Source organism: Medicago sativa, chromosome 1 (assembly GCF_051527215.1).
Source record: "Medicago sativa cultivar Bolivia chromosome 1, Bolivia_mono, whole genome shotgun sequence".
Lineage (NCBI taxonomy): Eukaryota > Viridiplantae > Streptophyta > Magnoliopsida > Fabales > Fabaceae > Medicago > Medicago sativa.
Window position 1 is genome coordinate 76,838,124 of NC_140749.1, and position 17,294 is coordinate 76,855,417.

Here is a 17,294-nt window from a genome sequence, read left to right on the forward strand (position 1 = left end):
TTTATCAGGGGATAACAACGAGTACAATTATTTATTGGATAAATGGCCACTTTGGTCCCTATATTTGCAACTTGCTGTCACAAAGGTCCCTGACTCGAGATTAAATACAAAGTAGTCCTTAGATGTTGATTTCCGTTATCAGTTTAATCCTTGATGTTAAAAACTTTTGTTAACTGATGAGGTGGCAAATGTTTTATGCGATAAGGTGCATAATGTGTCACATGGACTAAAGTGAAAGAAAACAAACCAAATTGAAGGACATGGACTAAAGTGAATGATGAAGTTATAGAAATCCCCAAATCCATAAATCTCTTTTGTTCAAATATGTTATGCAATCACTAAGTTTTGTTATTTAGATGAATCTACATACAACAAAGCAGTACTCTCGACTCTTGCAAAAACTAAATAGTACAATGTTTCTACAATCTAAGACTAAAATTGATTTAGATAGTATTGCTTCCTGAGAAGAGCTCTAGCTTCCATCTTTCGATGAGGGAGATGACAATGACACTTGATAATGTGTCATGTCTGCTGCATCTCCCCATCCAAGGAACGCTCATAGACCGCATTGGGATGTCCAGGCCTGATGGAGTTGACATCATGGTGGAGCTGTTGGGGGCTGATGTGGACAAGGCCGATAAACAGGGGTGAAAGACGAATGATGCTCGTGCACATTTTAGCCGGTTGAGGGAGATTTTCAAGAAGCGTCTTCAGGAGTATTGTGATGATGCAGAGATGAAGGAGAAGCCGGACCAGACGTTCCACATCTATTTGCTTTATTTGGCAGGCATCATGATGTTCACTGACAAGAGTGCCACATATGTGGATGTGTCATACCTGCTATACTTCAGAGACTTGGAGCTGGTGTGAAATTATTCACGGAGAGCGGCTGCCCTAACTCATTTGTACAAGCATCTTAATAATAGCCCCCATGATAAGACTAAACATCGATACTTGACTTTGTTACAGGTATAAATAATAATGGATTGCTTGGTTATTAACCTGCATGTTCATGTTTTGCACACTCATAATTTATGTTATTTCATACCGTTTCCACTAAACTATTTTCTTATAATTTGATTGAAAACATGTTTAAATCAATCAGATTTGCCATTTTACGAAAATGTGTTTCAACAAAAAAAATCATTGTTTCTGTTTCTTTGCTGGTACAGTTCGGATTATATAATTTAAACAGTTTATTAACTGTTAGGATTATATAATCCGAAATATGTATATTTCTACACTACAAGTTCCCTCTAACGTAGTCTTCTAGGGTGTTTGACACATTTCAGATTATATTTCATATTATATAATTCAAATTATTTTAAGAGGTTTCAAATTATTTAATCTGAATAGTATGTTATATTGAGACATGTAGAAACATCAACAAAGTGCTTTGTCTTCCTTAAGTTTTTCTCCAGTTTCGATTATATAATAAGAAAAAATGTTCGGATTACATAATCCGAACAAATGGTAATTTTGGAAAAAATATGACGCATGAGAAAGCCATAGTGTCGAAAAAGAAATAGTCAAAAGATGATGTGGTACCAAATCCTATTGATTTAGACTACTCATCATTTATATCCACGCACTAAGCTACTTAGGCCCAATAATATAAAAATCTAATGTCTTCAAAAAAAAAAAAATCTAATGTCACTCATCAAAATCGTCCCTTTCAAACTTTAGCTTAGTAATTTTGATCGTCTTGGGAAATCTAATGTGGTACCAAATCCTATGGATTAAGACTACCCTTAACCGCTCGCTCTTCCTTTCGGACCCGAAAATTCGGTAAAAATATGCGGTTTTGAAGTTTTTTACGCTTGGGAACCTAAATTCTGAAATACAATAGACTGACATGAGAAGTGCGTGTGGGGTGGATGATTAATTGATATACCTTTGTGTAAACTTACTAAGCTAAAATTAACAAAAAAAATTCCAATTTACATCTTATCCTTGTTGTATTTTTATAATTTCATTGGTGACCAAACCTTCAATTAGAACACTTGATTCTTCAATTTCGATTAGACATATTAAACATACTTGGAGCAATTTTCACTAGTGTGTTATTTACTTCTTGATGCTCCCAAACATACCTACAATAAAATCAAGTAACCTTGTACGTTTACTCTTCTTCTTTGAGAGGTTTGGACAATAATTTTTCATGCGTTTCTGACTTCCAACAATCATATAGCATGTAATTGAATTTCTCATGTTCCTTCATTTCTAGCTTAATTTTCTGAACTATACTAGTTTTTTTTAATCACTTTGTTGAGTTCCCTTGAGCTTCAAGTGCTTGTTTTATCTTCAACGAGACCATTTCCCCATCGGTTGAAATATCGTCTTCACTGATGCTAATTCCCAATTGTACTTCTAGTTGGGTCTTGGATCTTAGGGGCCGATGATTCCTTATAGGTCATTATTTTTTAGAGTATTTTTCATTAAATGTTTAGTCTGTTTTATTAGTTTAGTATTTAATTTAGAGTCATTTTTTAATAAATTATCGTTTTTTATTTATTGAGTCAAATATATAATGTATCATTTACCATTATTATTACTATTACTATTGGTTAATATCCACATGAATTTATGAGTTAACTTGATTGGATAATAGAGAGGAAAAAAAAGGTGTGGGGTTAATATCCACATGAATTTATGAGTTAACTTGATTGGATAATAGAGAGGAAAAAAAAGGTGTGGACCTTATAAGTAAAAGTTTGACCCGAAGTGAGAAAGAAGGAAGCATAGGGTTTTCAATTTCCATGCTAATATAAAGAATACAGGCATCATATAAACTTTAACACAGACAATAAAATAAATTCATTGTTGTAGTCAATGGGGCGGGGGATGCTTTGTGAATTTTTTTTTTTCGCCCTACTTTTTGCCAAAAAATCTAAAACTACTTTATTTTTTCGGAAAATTGCAGAAATACCCTACTTTTTCAGGTGTCTCTGGTACCGCTCCACTTGGAGTTGCGGGGTACCCTAAAAAGTGACAAAATTTTTGTTCTTATTGTACCCCTCTACTTGGAGTTGCAGGGTACTTTCATATTTTTTTTTTGAATTTTTTTTACTACCCCGCAAGTCCATCTTGCGTCCTATATTTCCCTTTTTTAAATTTTTTTTTTTAAATACCCCTCTACTTGGAGTAGAGTGGTATAATAAGGACAAAAAACTTTTCATGCATGGTTTTACGTTAATAATAAATAACAAATTAAAATTATATAACTTAATTTAAAAAAAAAAATGCTAGAAGAGTGTAGGACATTACTTGATGGTATTTCTGTGCAGGCTACTTATATTGACAGTTGGCAGTGGGGTCCAGACATCCATGATGGATATACTGCTCGAGGTGCTTATCACATTCTGACAAATCCAGTTTTGTCCACTTTGGACGAAACTAGTAATCTCATTTGGCATAAGCAGGTACCCTTAAAGGTTTCCATTGTTGCATGGCGTTTGCTAAAGGACAGGCTCCCAACCAGAATCAACCTTGCTAGGCGCGGCATAGTGCAAGCGGAGGGGGCTGTTTGTGTTGCAGGGTGCGGAATTGAGGAATCAGCAGCTCATGTGTTCATTCATTGTAACATGCTCGGTTCATTGTGGCAGCATATTAGGGCATGGATTGGAGTGGAGGGAGTCGATCCATCTAGCATCACATACCATTTTATTCAATTTATTCACTATACAGGTCCCTCTAAAGCACGCCGTTCGTTTCTTCAATTGTTGTGGCTACTTGGTATTTGGATCATATGGAGTGAACGTAATAATAGAGTATTTAAAAATGTCGAAACTCCTATAGTCCAGCTTTTAGATAAAGTAAAATTCCACTCATTATGGTGGATGAAGGCTAATAATGCCAAGTTTGTTTATGGTTTGCAGAGATGGTGGTCGGACCCTTTAATCTGTTTGGGTAGCGACTGACTTGTAGTTCATGTATATACTTTGTATGACACTTTGTTGTTTGGGATGCTCTTTTCGGTACACCTTGTACTGAGAAGTTCACATTGCCGGTGTTAATATATTTCATTTTTATGTCTTCAAAAAAAAATTTTAAAAAAACTAATTAAAATTATATAACAAATAAAATACCATAAAATCTCCAATTATTATAAATGTCTTGCGGTCCCACACCCTCGTCTTCGACGATGTCTTCCACGATTTACTTGAGGCACAAAAAAAAAATCATGCTTTGTCAAGCGAATTTTCCCCTCACGAATGAACAGCGAAACCCATTTATTGGCTGAATTCCCATGTATTGTGGTCATGGCCCACTGATAATAAATGGAGCCTGTTTTTTATTTTTTTTGTTATAACTAAAGGTGAGACCTAGGCTGCCTTTGAAAATTGGTGGCCAATTTACCCAAACCAATAAAAAACAGCCATGTGTCATCTATGATAAAAATAACTTCTTTTTTTTGAAAAAATATTTATTATTTTATTTTACAATTTTAGCATGGATTTTTTTATTTACATATTCACCGCATTTTAAATTAATGATATTTTACAATTTAAACCATCAAATTAATTAGATTTTCCTTTCAATCCAATCACTATTCAAACCCCTTTCTTTTCTTTTTTTTCAAATCTGGGTTAGGACAGATTTGTTACCACATGCATTCATTCCAATTAAGAATGGCTTTACAAAAATCATTAAAAATAAACAATATCACCTCTGGGAATCAAACCAGGGCACACACACTCTTGATTAAATAACTTAACCACTTGACCAATACATCTTTCATGAACAAATTGAAATGCAAAATATATGTTATTAGCGAGCAATATTTTTTTTACAGCGTCTTATAATCCAAGCTTTAGTAAAAATAAATCAATATATATGTGTGTATATTTTTTTTAGGGAATATGTGTATATATATGAAATAATATATATTTCTAAAATAAAACAATATGAATTCATTCATTTGATTTTTTTTATATTTTAAATATTACTCTTTTATATAAATTCATACTATTTATCTAGATTTGATGAACTACAACAATGTTTTATTTGTGATCAACCAAATTGCGATTTATTTTAGGTCCAACATTTCTTTTGAATCAGATGAACTATTTAAAGGTATTAAATGAAAATCGTCAAGATAAATGTAATTTTTCTATTAAATAATTTTGTCTTTTATATGTAAAAAAATCTGTTAAATGCTTGTATTGCGCTGGCTGAGGATTTTACTTGCTTATATATGCCGATGTAAATTTTTATGTATTCATATGAGAAAGTTAATATGAGAAAATTTTGAAAACTAATAACTATTTTTAAAATATCAACGTTAATGTAGTGTTTTTATTAGATATTTTATTTGCAAAACATTGTTAAATAATTGCACTACACTCGTCACAAAATTCACGTGCTTATATTGTGGAAGCAAATTTTTAAGCACCGATATGAGAAAGTCAATGTGATAAAATTTTCAAAACTCATGATTATTGTCTTGTTGAGATACAAGCGTATTTAAAAACAAATAAACTTGAATTCAATGAAATCATATCTTCTACCAAGATATTCACTGGGAAAGCGGGAGCCCTTCTGAAGGAAGTTATTCAGGAGCAAATGAAACTGTTTTTACTTTCGGAGCAAGTAGCAAAAAATTGATTAATAGTTTCAAATCATTATTATTTTCACTAGCGGAAAATTGGCACCACCGGGCCCGTATGTCCGCTCTTTTTGAGTCATTGGAAGTTGAAGGTAATTTTGAAAGGATCAAAAGTCAGATCAAAAGAGACTATTTTCTGGTCCATACTATTTGGACCATAAAAAATGGACAAATCTCAATAACCCAAATAGTATGGACCAGAGATTGTATATATATTTTTTGTGTGAAATAAACTAAATAAAACAAATATTAATGATTCCATAATAATTTCAAAATAAAATAAATTTTTGTTTTTTAAAATTTTATGATTATAGTGATCGAGAGAACGTGAATCAGTGAAAAGAGAAACAAAAATTTGTTCGGGCAACTTGATTCCATAATCAATGATTCAAGAATAAATATTTTATCTTACATATGTTAATAGGACTCGCGTATATTTTTTTTTTAGGGAAGGACTCGCGTATGATAAGAGTCGCTATTTTACTCTCTAATTTCCCCTTTGAAAATATTTTATCTTAGTGTATCGATGATAATTTTCCTTTTATTATTTCTTAAGGGTCCGTTTGATGGTCAGGATATGATAGAGATATGATATGATATGAAATTGGATAAAGACATGATAGGATATAGAGAGGATAAATACTTATCATATCATGTGTTTGATACACACATGATAATAAACATGATAACATTTTTATTATAATTAAATGACAAAAATACCATTATAATCAATTTCCCTTAAATACAATTAAATTGATATTAATTATATATAATTTCCTTTATTAATCATCTTCTTCCTTGGTCAGCTACAATACTTCGTCCATTACCAACCGTTTTTGTAAATTACAAGAGTAAATGGGAAAGCAACATTGCACACCTTATAACTACAACCAACAATTAATTAAAACTTCCACCTGCATATGTTAGACAATTGATAAAAAATAAACTCAAAATTTTCTTCTTAATCGAACACCTATTTACATCTTAAAAGAATTTGTTTCAATTTTTTTTTTACGTTAACAAAGGAAAAATTATTTTCAATTTCACTTCAATGCAATATATATAACCAAAAAGGAGGGAAAATTGAGAATTAAGCATGCTGAGGAAAAAAGGATTGTACCGATGAATTGGGATTATATCCATAACACATGGAAGAAATGGTGTTGAAGAGTTATGGAAGAAGAGGTAGAGAAACAAAGAGAAGAGACGATGGGGAGAGAGAGGGGAGTGGGGGTGAGGGCAAAATAAAGATTTTAGTTGTTACTTTTGATAGGATAATTCTAACCCAGTTTAAACTTAGGATATAAATTACAAAGAAGTGATAGGATATGATAAATAAATGGAATAAATTATCATATCCTATCGGTGCATCAAACAAAAGATTACAACAGGATATGATATACTTATCATATCCTGACTCTCTATCCTGACCATCAAACGCACCCTAAGGTCTCAGGTTCGATTCTCCATGATGCCAATTTGGATGGGTTATAATTTTTCTTTTCTAAAAAAAAATAACTTTTATTATTGATTATATTTATAGTGACATATACTTGATATAGTATGTTACGCTTTTTTTAGGTTTTTTTTTTAGGAAACTTTTTTTAAGGATAAAAGAAGAAAAAAAATTGGACATATCGTGTATGTTGCACGATATATTTTGTGTGGTAACCAAAAATAATAATACTTTTGTGTCACTTTTTTTAATATTTAAATTTACTCCCACCCGTTATCTTTTTTAAATGATAACGAAAAAAATCGGCCGTATACAATTTATTATATTTTGTTTTAATATTGAATTTACTTTTTTTAAAATTTAAATTTACATTCATCCGTTATCTTTTTTAAATGATGAGGAAAAAATTAGACATATACAATTTATTACATATTGTTTTAATATTGAATTTACTCTTATCTATTTGTTATATGTGTTATTTGTATTTAAAGTTGAGGGTAATTTTAGAAGTAGAAAAAGCCAGCTTAAAAGATGCAAAATAGGTTATTTTCTTTATATGTTGTATATAATAGAAGTATAGATACTTAATATCTTTTAATATTTTTGTTTAAATTTTTAAAATTAAAATATTTATAAATATACTATATTTTATAATACATATGAAGAAAATAACCTTTTTTGGAATATAATCATTCGGATCGCTGAATATGACTTTATTGAAATAAAAACGAAGCAGGAACTGGAATTTTGAAAATTGGAATCTTCGGTGTAAGTCGATCTGACAAACTATCTCATTAGAAACCTAGTCAACATGGAAGGATTGCTTCGATGATCAAAACGGACCCAACCGACTAACGGTATCAAATATAACCAATTGGACCGTTGAATATGACTCTATTGGAATAAAAACGAAGCAGGAGCTGGAATTTTGGAAATCGGAATATTCGGTGTACGTTGATCTGACAAACTATCCCATTAGAAACATAGTCAACGTGAAAGGACATTGCTCCGACGATCAAAACTGACCCAACGGATTAACGGTATTAAATGTAATCAATCGGACCGTTGAATATGACTTTATTTGAATAAGAAAGAAGCAGGAGCTGGAATTTTTTAATTCGGAATCTTCAGTGTAAGTTGATCTGACAAACTATCTCATTAGAAACCTAGTCAACATGGAACGACATTACTCCGATGATCAAAACGGACCCAACCGACTAACAATATCAAATATAATCAATCGCACCGTTAAATATGACCTTATTGGAATAAGAACGAAGCAGGAGCTGAAATTTTGGAAATCGGAATCTTCGGTGTAAGTTGATCTGACAAATTATCCCATTAGAAACCTAGTCAACATGAGATATGATTTCATTGAATTCAAGTTTATTTGTTTTTAAATATGACCGTATCCCAACAAGAAAATAATCATTAGTTTTGAAAATTTTATCACATTGACTTTCTCATATCGGTGCATAAAAATTTGCTTCCGCAATATAAGCACGTATATTTTGTGATGAGTGTAGTGCAATTATTTAACAATGTTTTGCAAATAAAATAAAAAAAATTAATAAAAACACTACATTAACGTTGATATTTTAAAAATAGTTATTAGTTTTCAAAATTTTGTCATATTAACATTCTCATATGAATACATAAAAATTTACATCGGCATATATAAGCAAATAAATTCCTCAGCGAGCGCAATGCAAACATTTAACATATTTTTTTACATATAAAAGACAACAATATTTAATAGAAACATTACATTTATCTTGACAATTTTCATTTAATACCTTTAAATAGTTCATCTGATTCAAAAGAAATGTTGGACGTAAAATAAATCGCAATTTGGTTGATCACAAATAAAACATTGTTGTAGTTCATTGAATCTGGATAAATAATATGAATTTATATAAAAGAATAATATTTAAAATATAAAAAAAATCAAATAAATGAATTCATATTGTTTTATTTTAGAAATGTTTTTTTTTTGAAGGATATTTTAGAATATTTATTATTTCATATATATACACATATTCCCTAAAAAAAAAAATATATACACATATAAATTATTTTTTTATTACTAAAGCTTGGATTATAACACGCTGCAAAAAAAAAATTATTGCTCACTGATAACATATATTTTACATTCCATTTCGTTTCATGAAAGAAGTAATGATAAAGTGGTTAAAAGTCATATGATCATAAGTGTATGTGTGCCCTTGTTCGATCGATTCCCTAGTGAAATTTTTTATTTTTAATGATTTTTGTAAAGTTAGTATTCTTAATTGGAATGAATGAAGGCATGTTGTAACCCAGATTTAGAAGAAAATAAAGGAGTTGGATAGTGATTGGATTGAAAGGAAAATATAATTAATTTGTTGGTTCAAATTGTAAAATATCATTAATTTAAAATGGGGTGAATATGTAAATAATAAAATACATGCTAATAAGACCAACTCAAAACATAAATGTGTGAAAAAGACGCAAGAACACAGAATAGAGAATGGTTTTTCGAAGACCTACTTGGAGTGTTTTTATCATAACTTAAGATTCACACAACATTTTCAAGTCACTCCAAAGCCATTAGAAAGCTAACTCAATTCTCTACAACTTTTATGTTTACACCGAAAGCTGTGTGCCCTTGTTCGATCGATTCCCTAGTGAAATTTTTTATTTTTAATGATTTTTGTAAAGTTAGTATTCTTAATTGGAATGAATGAAGGCATGTTGTAACCCAGATTTAGAAGAAAATAAAGGAGTTGGATAGTGATTGGATTGAAAGGAAAATATAATTAATTTGTTGGTTCAAATTGTAAAATATCATTAATTTAAAATGGGGTGAATATGTAAATAATAAAATACATGCTAAAATTATAAAATAAAATAATAAATGTTATTTTTATAATGGAGGACACGTGGCTGTTTTTTATTGGTTTGGGTAAATTGCCCACCAATTTTTAAAGGCAGTTTAGAAAAAACCATAACTAAATTTTCCCATATCGTGAAAGCTCGGGACAATTTTTTTCGGAGATATAGCACTCCCTTAGTTAGAATATGGTCTATTACTGAGAATCATATTTTAATGGCTTAATCACTCATTTGGTCCCTTAATTTATTTTTTGGATTCGTTTTGGTCTCTTAACTATTAAAAGTTTCGTTTCGGTACCTTAACTTATTTTTGGGTTTTCTTTTGGTCCCTTAACTACTAAAAGTTTCGTTTTGGTCCCTTAACTTATTTTTTGGTTTCGTTTTGGTCCCTTAACTCTAATACATTCATCCTAATGTAAAGGACCAAAGTGGTTGACGGAGGAAGAGTTAAGGGACCAAAACGAAACAAAAAAATAAGTTAAGGGACCAAAACGAAACTTTTAGTAGTTAAGGGACCAAAAGAAAACCCAAAAATAAGTTAAGGTACCGAAACGAAACTTTTAATAGTTAAGAGACCAAAACGAATCCAAAAAATAAATTAAGGGACCAAATGAGTAATTAAGCCTATTTTAATTTAGGTTTTATTGATATACATAAACTAGAAAAACAATATATGCATCCACGTTTGCACCCAAAATACTATACCACCCACGTTCATGTCTCCTCGTAGAAAATCTTTCATTTTGTATTTTTGTGTCTAATGATTGCTGGGAACCAACCCCGCCGTTAACAACTAACTAAAATTTTATATTTCATGCCTATAAGGTAAGTCTTATATTCCTTAAAAGAATGTAAACAAATAAATATGATCCCAAGGAATACATCATATTTTACATTGAACTTGATGAATGTTTAAGTTCGTCCTTAATTAAAACACCGAGCGCAATCAACATAGTAATTTCGGCATTTTTATTTGTTGACATAGTTCTATTTTTTATTTTTTTTTATATTATACCAACCGGTTAGTTGAATTTCTCAATATATAATACTAGTGACAAATCTTGATGAGATATCATGACTAGATTCATACCTTGCCCCGACTTTTTGTGTTTTTCCTTTGTATGACCTCCTTGCTTGCTAGTTTTTTTTGGACTATTACATTACATTTCTTTGTTTTTTTTTTTGAAAGATATTACATTACATTTCTGAAATTAATCACTTTGAATCATTAACATAATAATTTATGATAGTCATAATTCTTTTGGTTCTTAACACATTTGAGGTTTTATCCAAATATAACCTTGAGAAACAATATATGCATCCACGATTGCAACCAAAAAAAATATACATTGCACCCACGTTGATGTCGTCTCGTAGAAAATCTTTCGTTTTGTATTTTTGTGTCTAGTGATTGCTGGGAACCAACCCCACCATTCCGTTAAAATGCTATAATTTTAAGTCGTATATTCCTTAAAAAGATGTGAACAAATTAATTAAATCCCAGGGAATACATCCACTTTAGATTGAACTTGATGAATGTTTAAGTTCCTCATAAAATTAAATATATCACAATATCATGTTGGTTGGTTGGTACTTGGTGAATGCATTCACTTACGGTAGCCACAATATCAACATCAAAGATACAAGGAGACAATTCAAATTCATTCTAACAACTAGTTGACTTTCCAACATTATATTCCCACTAATGATTATAATACGACAAATTAAAATCTTTATCCTAAATCTATATAAACCATGCAAGCCATGCACCTTAAGCTCATATCCCTTCTATCAATTACAAAAACTCTTAATTACTCAATCCAAAAACCAATGGCTCTCAAACACAAAACTATTGCCTATCTACTTTCGATCTTGTTCTTTGTATCATTCCATGTAGCAAATGGTGTTCCACCAGAAACCATTTGCAGCTCTACCGTAAACCCTACTTATTGTAAAAACGTATTTGCCAATCAAAATGGAAACATTTATGACTATGGTAAAATTTCAATTCAAAAATCCTTATCGCAATCCCGTAAGTTCATGAATTCAATAGACTCACAACTTCAAGGAGGTTCATCTTTGTCCTCGCCTTCCGCTAAGTGGACAATTCAATTCCATCACAGCTCAAGGTCGAACTGACCCAAATCAAAACACTGGAACTTCTATACAAAATGCAACTATTAAAGCAGCTGATGATTTGGCTCCGAATGTTGGAACGGTACAAACATACCTAGGGAGACCGTGGAAAGAATATTCAAGGACAGTTTTTATGCAATCTTTCATGGACAGTTTCATAAACCCTGCTGGTTGGCATGAATGGAATGGTGATTTTGCGTTGAATACTTTGTACCATGCAGAATACGGCAACAGAGGAGCGGGTTCAAGCACCGTGAATCGAGTGACATGGTCTGGTTATCATGTTATTGGTGCTACCGATGCAGCCAATTTCACGGTATCCAATTTCTTGAGTGGTGATGATTGGATTCCTCAAACTGGTGTTCCATACTCTAGTGGATTGATATAGTCAAATTCAAACACCTAGAGTATGAAGTTGTTGAAATTTTATATATTTTCTTCTTTTTATATAAACGTGTTTTCTCTCCATACCTAGAGCATTTTTATGTACGTTTTCACAAGGCAATACGAGACTTTGTTGTAAATATCATATTATTATAAAATAATTGATGATTATACATATTTCCCCAAAGGATATGATTGACTACAACAATGAAACTGAAAACCTATGCTTCCATCTTTCTCACTTCAGGTCAGATCTTTACTGTCCACACCATACCCTTTTTTCTTTCTCTCCCTATTTTACCCAATCAAGTTAACTCATAAAATTATGTGCCTATTGACCAATAGTAATAATAATAGATAATAAACGTGACTCAGTAAATCAAAAACGACAATTTACTCAGATGATTCTAAATTAAATACAAAAGTAATAAAATAGACTAAAAACTTGATTAAAAATACTCAAAAGAATGACGGATAAGAACAACATCCAAGGCCCAATTAGAAGTAGAATTGCGAATCAGCATTAGTGAAGACGATGTTTCAACTGATGGGGAAATGGTTTCGTTGAAGATACTACAAGCACTTAAAGCTCAAGGGAGCTCAACAAAGTGATTAAAAAAAAAACTAGTAAACTTCGGAAAATCAAGCTAGAAATGAAGGAACATGAGAAATTCAATTACATGCCATGATTGTTGAAAGTCAGAAACATGAGAAACCTCTCAAAGAAGAAGAGTATATGTACAAGGGAAGCTTAAAAAAAGTGGAATAGGTCGTAGAGTTTACATTGCTTGGAAATATGAAGGCAAAGCTTCATCATCAAGCAGCTTCAGCGAAGATGAAATTGTAAATCTATTTCTCAAGGCTCACAACAATGATAAAGATACCTTCTTATGATAAGATTCAAAATAATTTTGAGGAATTATATGAGGATGCAAAATAGGGCTATTAAAAATATTGGATCCCAAGGAAAATCATTTCCACTTCGGGGTCTAAAATTTAAAAATTGCAAGATGAAATACATGCCCTTGAAGTTGCTCATGAAGATACTAAAAAATCACATGGTGAACCTCAATTAAAAGAAGTTGGAAGTTGGATGGATTTTGCTATATGTAAAAAATGTGAAGATTAGATAAAGAGATTAAATCTCTAAAAACTAAATTGACATTATCTCGTAAAGAGAACTTGGAACTTGCTAATGAAGTGAAGACATTTAAAAAGCCTGATAAAAAAAATATATCAATAAATCTTATAAGAAATCCTTTCAAGGATCTCATAAGAATCATTCTGAAAATGAAAGCAGGTCTCGTGTTTCTCATGAAGTCAAATCTCTTCCTTTTCATATTGTCTGCCATTACTCATTATTGTTGCAAGAAAGGTCATACCATATCAAAATGATACATTAGGAAATGTATGGTTCCTAAAGGTAGGATGATTTGGATACCCAAAAGCAACATTCATGCTACAAACCATCAATGACCCAATATTAGTTAGAGACCTACAAACCATACTTGATTTTATCGTAGGTATATTTGGGAGCATCAAGAAATAAACAATACACTAGTGAAAATTGCTCCAAGCATGTTTAATATGACTAATCGAATTTGAAGAATCAAGTGTTGTAATTGAAGGTTTGGTCACCAATGAAGTTATAAAAATACAACCAGGGTAAGATGTCAAGTGGACAAATTTTGTTAATTTTAGCTTAGTAAGCCTGCACAAAGGTATATCTCTCAATCATTCACCCCACAGACACTTCTCAATCACCCTATTGTATTTTGGACTTTAGGTTCCCAATGCGTAAAAAACTTCAAAACCCCCATGATTTTTTTTTCTTCAGATTTTAGGATCCGAAAGGAAGAGCGAGCAGTTAGGGGCCGAAAAGAAATTAACTTTTTATATTAGGTTTAACTCATCCTTACAAAACATAATATTAGAAACGGTTTCCATGACAATTTTGGTGAGTAATATTAGATTTTTATATTATTGGGCCTAAGTAGCTTGGTGCGTGGATATAAATGTTGGGTAGTCTGGATCTATAGGATTTGGCACCACATTAGTTTTTGACTATTTCTTTTTCCACTCAAGTCCCAAGACAAGTTTGGAGGAAGAAAACACTCAAAATAACAAAAAATGCACTAGAACCAAAAGCCATGAGCCCTAAATGTGCTGCCACGCACATCATGTGTGTGAAACAGTGCTAAAAACATTATTTTTAGTGTGCACCCGTGAGACAAGCAAACCGACATGCGAGGCGCGTGCGGTTCCAGGAAAATATTCCACGAATTTGGGGGAAGAGCCCAGTTATTCAACCCAAACTCGGCTAAAATTTTGCCTATAAATTCAAGAGCTCTCATTCACAATTATTCATTCAGAATTTGGTGGTTCAAGGGGAAGGGAAGCGTCTGGAGCATCAAAGGAGAAGTCTATCATCAATCTTTATTCTTAGATTATGTTTTATTTCTTTTGTAATTTTTTTTAGTCACCATGAGTAACTAAACCCTAATTGGTCAGGGTTATAAGATGAAACTCTATTTGGTTGTTGGATCAAATTAATTCAAGTTTTTATTCAGTTATGTTTTGAGATCTATTTAATTTTTATATGCAAAATTCTTAATGCTTTTACGAATTCTAGAGTGTGACATACCTAGAGTCTCTGACTGATCATAGAAATAGGAGGCTGCAAAAAGATATTTCTGGTCGTCGACTTTTTCGAACGTTGCATATAAACTTTATTCTTTCCCCTTAATAAGATAGGGTTAGGCCTATTCATTTAATCTACTAAGGATCAGTTTGGGTACGTAGTGAACTTCTAAGATTCATAGACAAGGATGACTCCTTTAGATGACAATTTAGGAATACCAACTTTTTTTTGTTTCAATTACCTATGAGAGAGTAAGTCCCTACCTAATAACTATTTTATCGCATACAAATCCCAATAGGATTGACGACCATGTACCCCATATCCCATGCATGACCTTAGGTGATCAGCAAGAGCAACTTGACATTTGGAGGGACCTTAAAGTCTGATGAACTCGCCACTTAAATAAGAACCCTTATCTCATAACTGATAAATGTTTGTGTTGATCCAACTAGGAAATAGAGGGGGTTCGAAGAATCTTAATCACCGCTAAAATCTACAAACAAAACCTTTTAAACTTTCTACAATAAACTCAACTGCTTTGTGGAATCAATTCAAACTTGCAAACTCCTCCCATTTGTTTGCTTTTATTTACTATTTTAATAAGTTTAGTTAGTTGTCTAGTTAGAACAACAATGCATGAGATGATTTTACTTACTACTTTGTTACTTGAAAACAGTTTGATGCAGTTGAAAAGTAACCAATTGCTCTCAGCGGTGACTCTCCTTTTTCTTCAAATTATCGCACCAAAGAAAAACGCTGTCCCTCGAGTGTAGATTCCTTAACTATTTCAAAGTGTGTTGAGCGAGGTAAACAATTATAGAGAACTAGATTCTTAAGAAAGCCATATGTAAAAGCTAGAGGAAGATAAACATAATCTAAATTATTATACTTAAAATAAGTTATTTGATTGATTATGTTTTCAAATATAATTGATATTTATATACAAAATTGAAGCCTAATTCCTATCAGACATATATGACTTTGGCTAGCCAAACGCTTTAATATTCGACACTAGGCTAGGCCATGGCTTGCCACACACCATGCATAGCATTTTCGCCGTTTTTCGGGTTTGTTTGTTTTTTTTTTTTATCAAGCTAAGTAGCATAGTGGTTAGAATTCACCTTTTAGGTGAATAAGTGGAGTAGCAGAGATTCAAACATAGGCCCCTACATATAACAATGCATTATCTCTACCAACTGAGTTATGCTTTCGGGAACGTTTTTCGCCTATTTCTATTGTGCATATGCATTTTCTCTCTCTCTTGGTAGTGCTTGATATAGAATAAAATTTGTCACCTCAACCTTTATTCTTTCAAATTAATTTATCTATTTCCAAACCTACTTGACGAAACGACTAAAATGGACTTACATGCAATTGAAAAAGTTTCGGTTATATTGACTATGACTATCTTCAATTTAACCGATCATATATTCAACGATATACACGTAAGTGAAAAAGTCGGAGTTCAAATGTCGAGCAAAATCAACATAGTAATTTTGGCATTATTGTCTCTTGACTTAGTTCTGCTTTTTTTTTAATATTAAACCAACCGGTTAGTTGAATTTCTCAATAATATTAGTCACAAATCTTGATGAGATCATGACTAGATTCAAACCTTGCCCCGACTTTTTGTTTATTTGGTTCTATGACCTCCTCGCTAGTTTTTCTTGGACTATTACATTTCTTTTTTTTTTAGTATTGGACTATTACATTTCTGAAATTAATCACTTTGAATCATTAACATAATAATTAAGTATACAAGTACCAACTTAACAAATGGTTAGAAAGGAAGGAAAAAAAAACAATAAAATACCCTGTATAATTTTTTAGTAAACTAGGCACAAGGGTGTTAGTATTAATCTCCAGTAGTTGTTAGAAATATGGTCTTATCACATTTGAGGTTTTATCCAAATATAACCTTGATAAACAATATATGTATCCACGATTGCAACCAAAAAAATATACATTGCACCCACGTTGATGTCGACTCGTAGAAAATTTTCGTTTTGTATTTTTGTGTCTAGTGATTGCTGGGAACCAACCCCACTTTGCCGTTAACATGCTATAATTTTATTTTATTTTATTTTTTGAAAGGAACATGCTATAATTTTATATTTCATGGCTATAAGGTTAGTCTTATATTCCTTAAAAAAATGTAAACAAATTAATACTATAGTATAATTAATCCCAAGGAA

The 17,294-nt window shown here is 31.5% G+C and overlaps 1 protein-coding gene and 1 pseudogene across 1 annotated transcript; both read left to right on the top strand.

Moving 5' to 3' along the window:
• Positions 1-3,242: 3,242 nt before the first annotated feature.
• On the top strand, positions 3,243-3,920 carry LOC146957589 (uncharacterized). The gene has a single exon (XM_085750858.1). It carries the CDS (start codon positions 3,243-3,245, stop codon positions 3,918-3,920), a length of 678 nt encoding a protein of 225 aa, XP_085606984.1.
• Positions 3,921-11,768: 7,848 nt separating this feature from the next.
• Positions 11,769-12,462, top strand: LOC146957590 (putative pectinesterase/pectinesterase inhibitor 41 pseudogene; annotated as a pseudogene).
• The last annotated feature ends 4,832 nt before the right edge of the window (positions 12,463-17,294 follow it).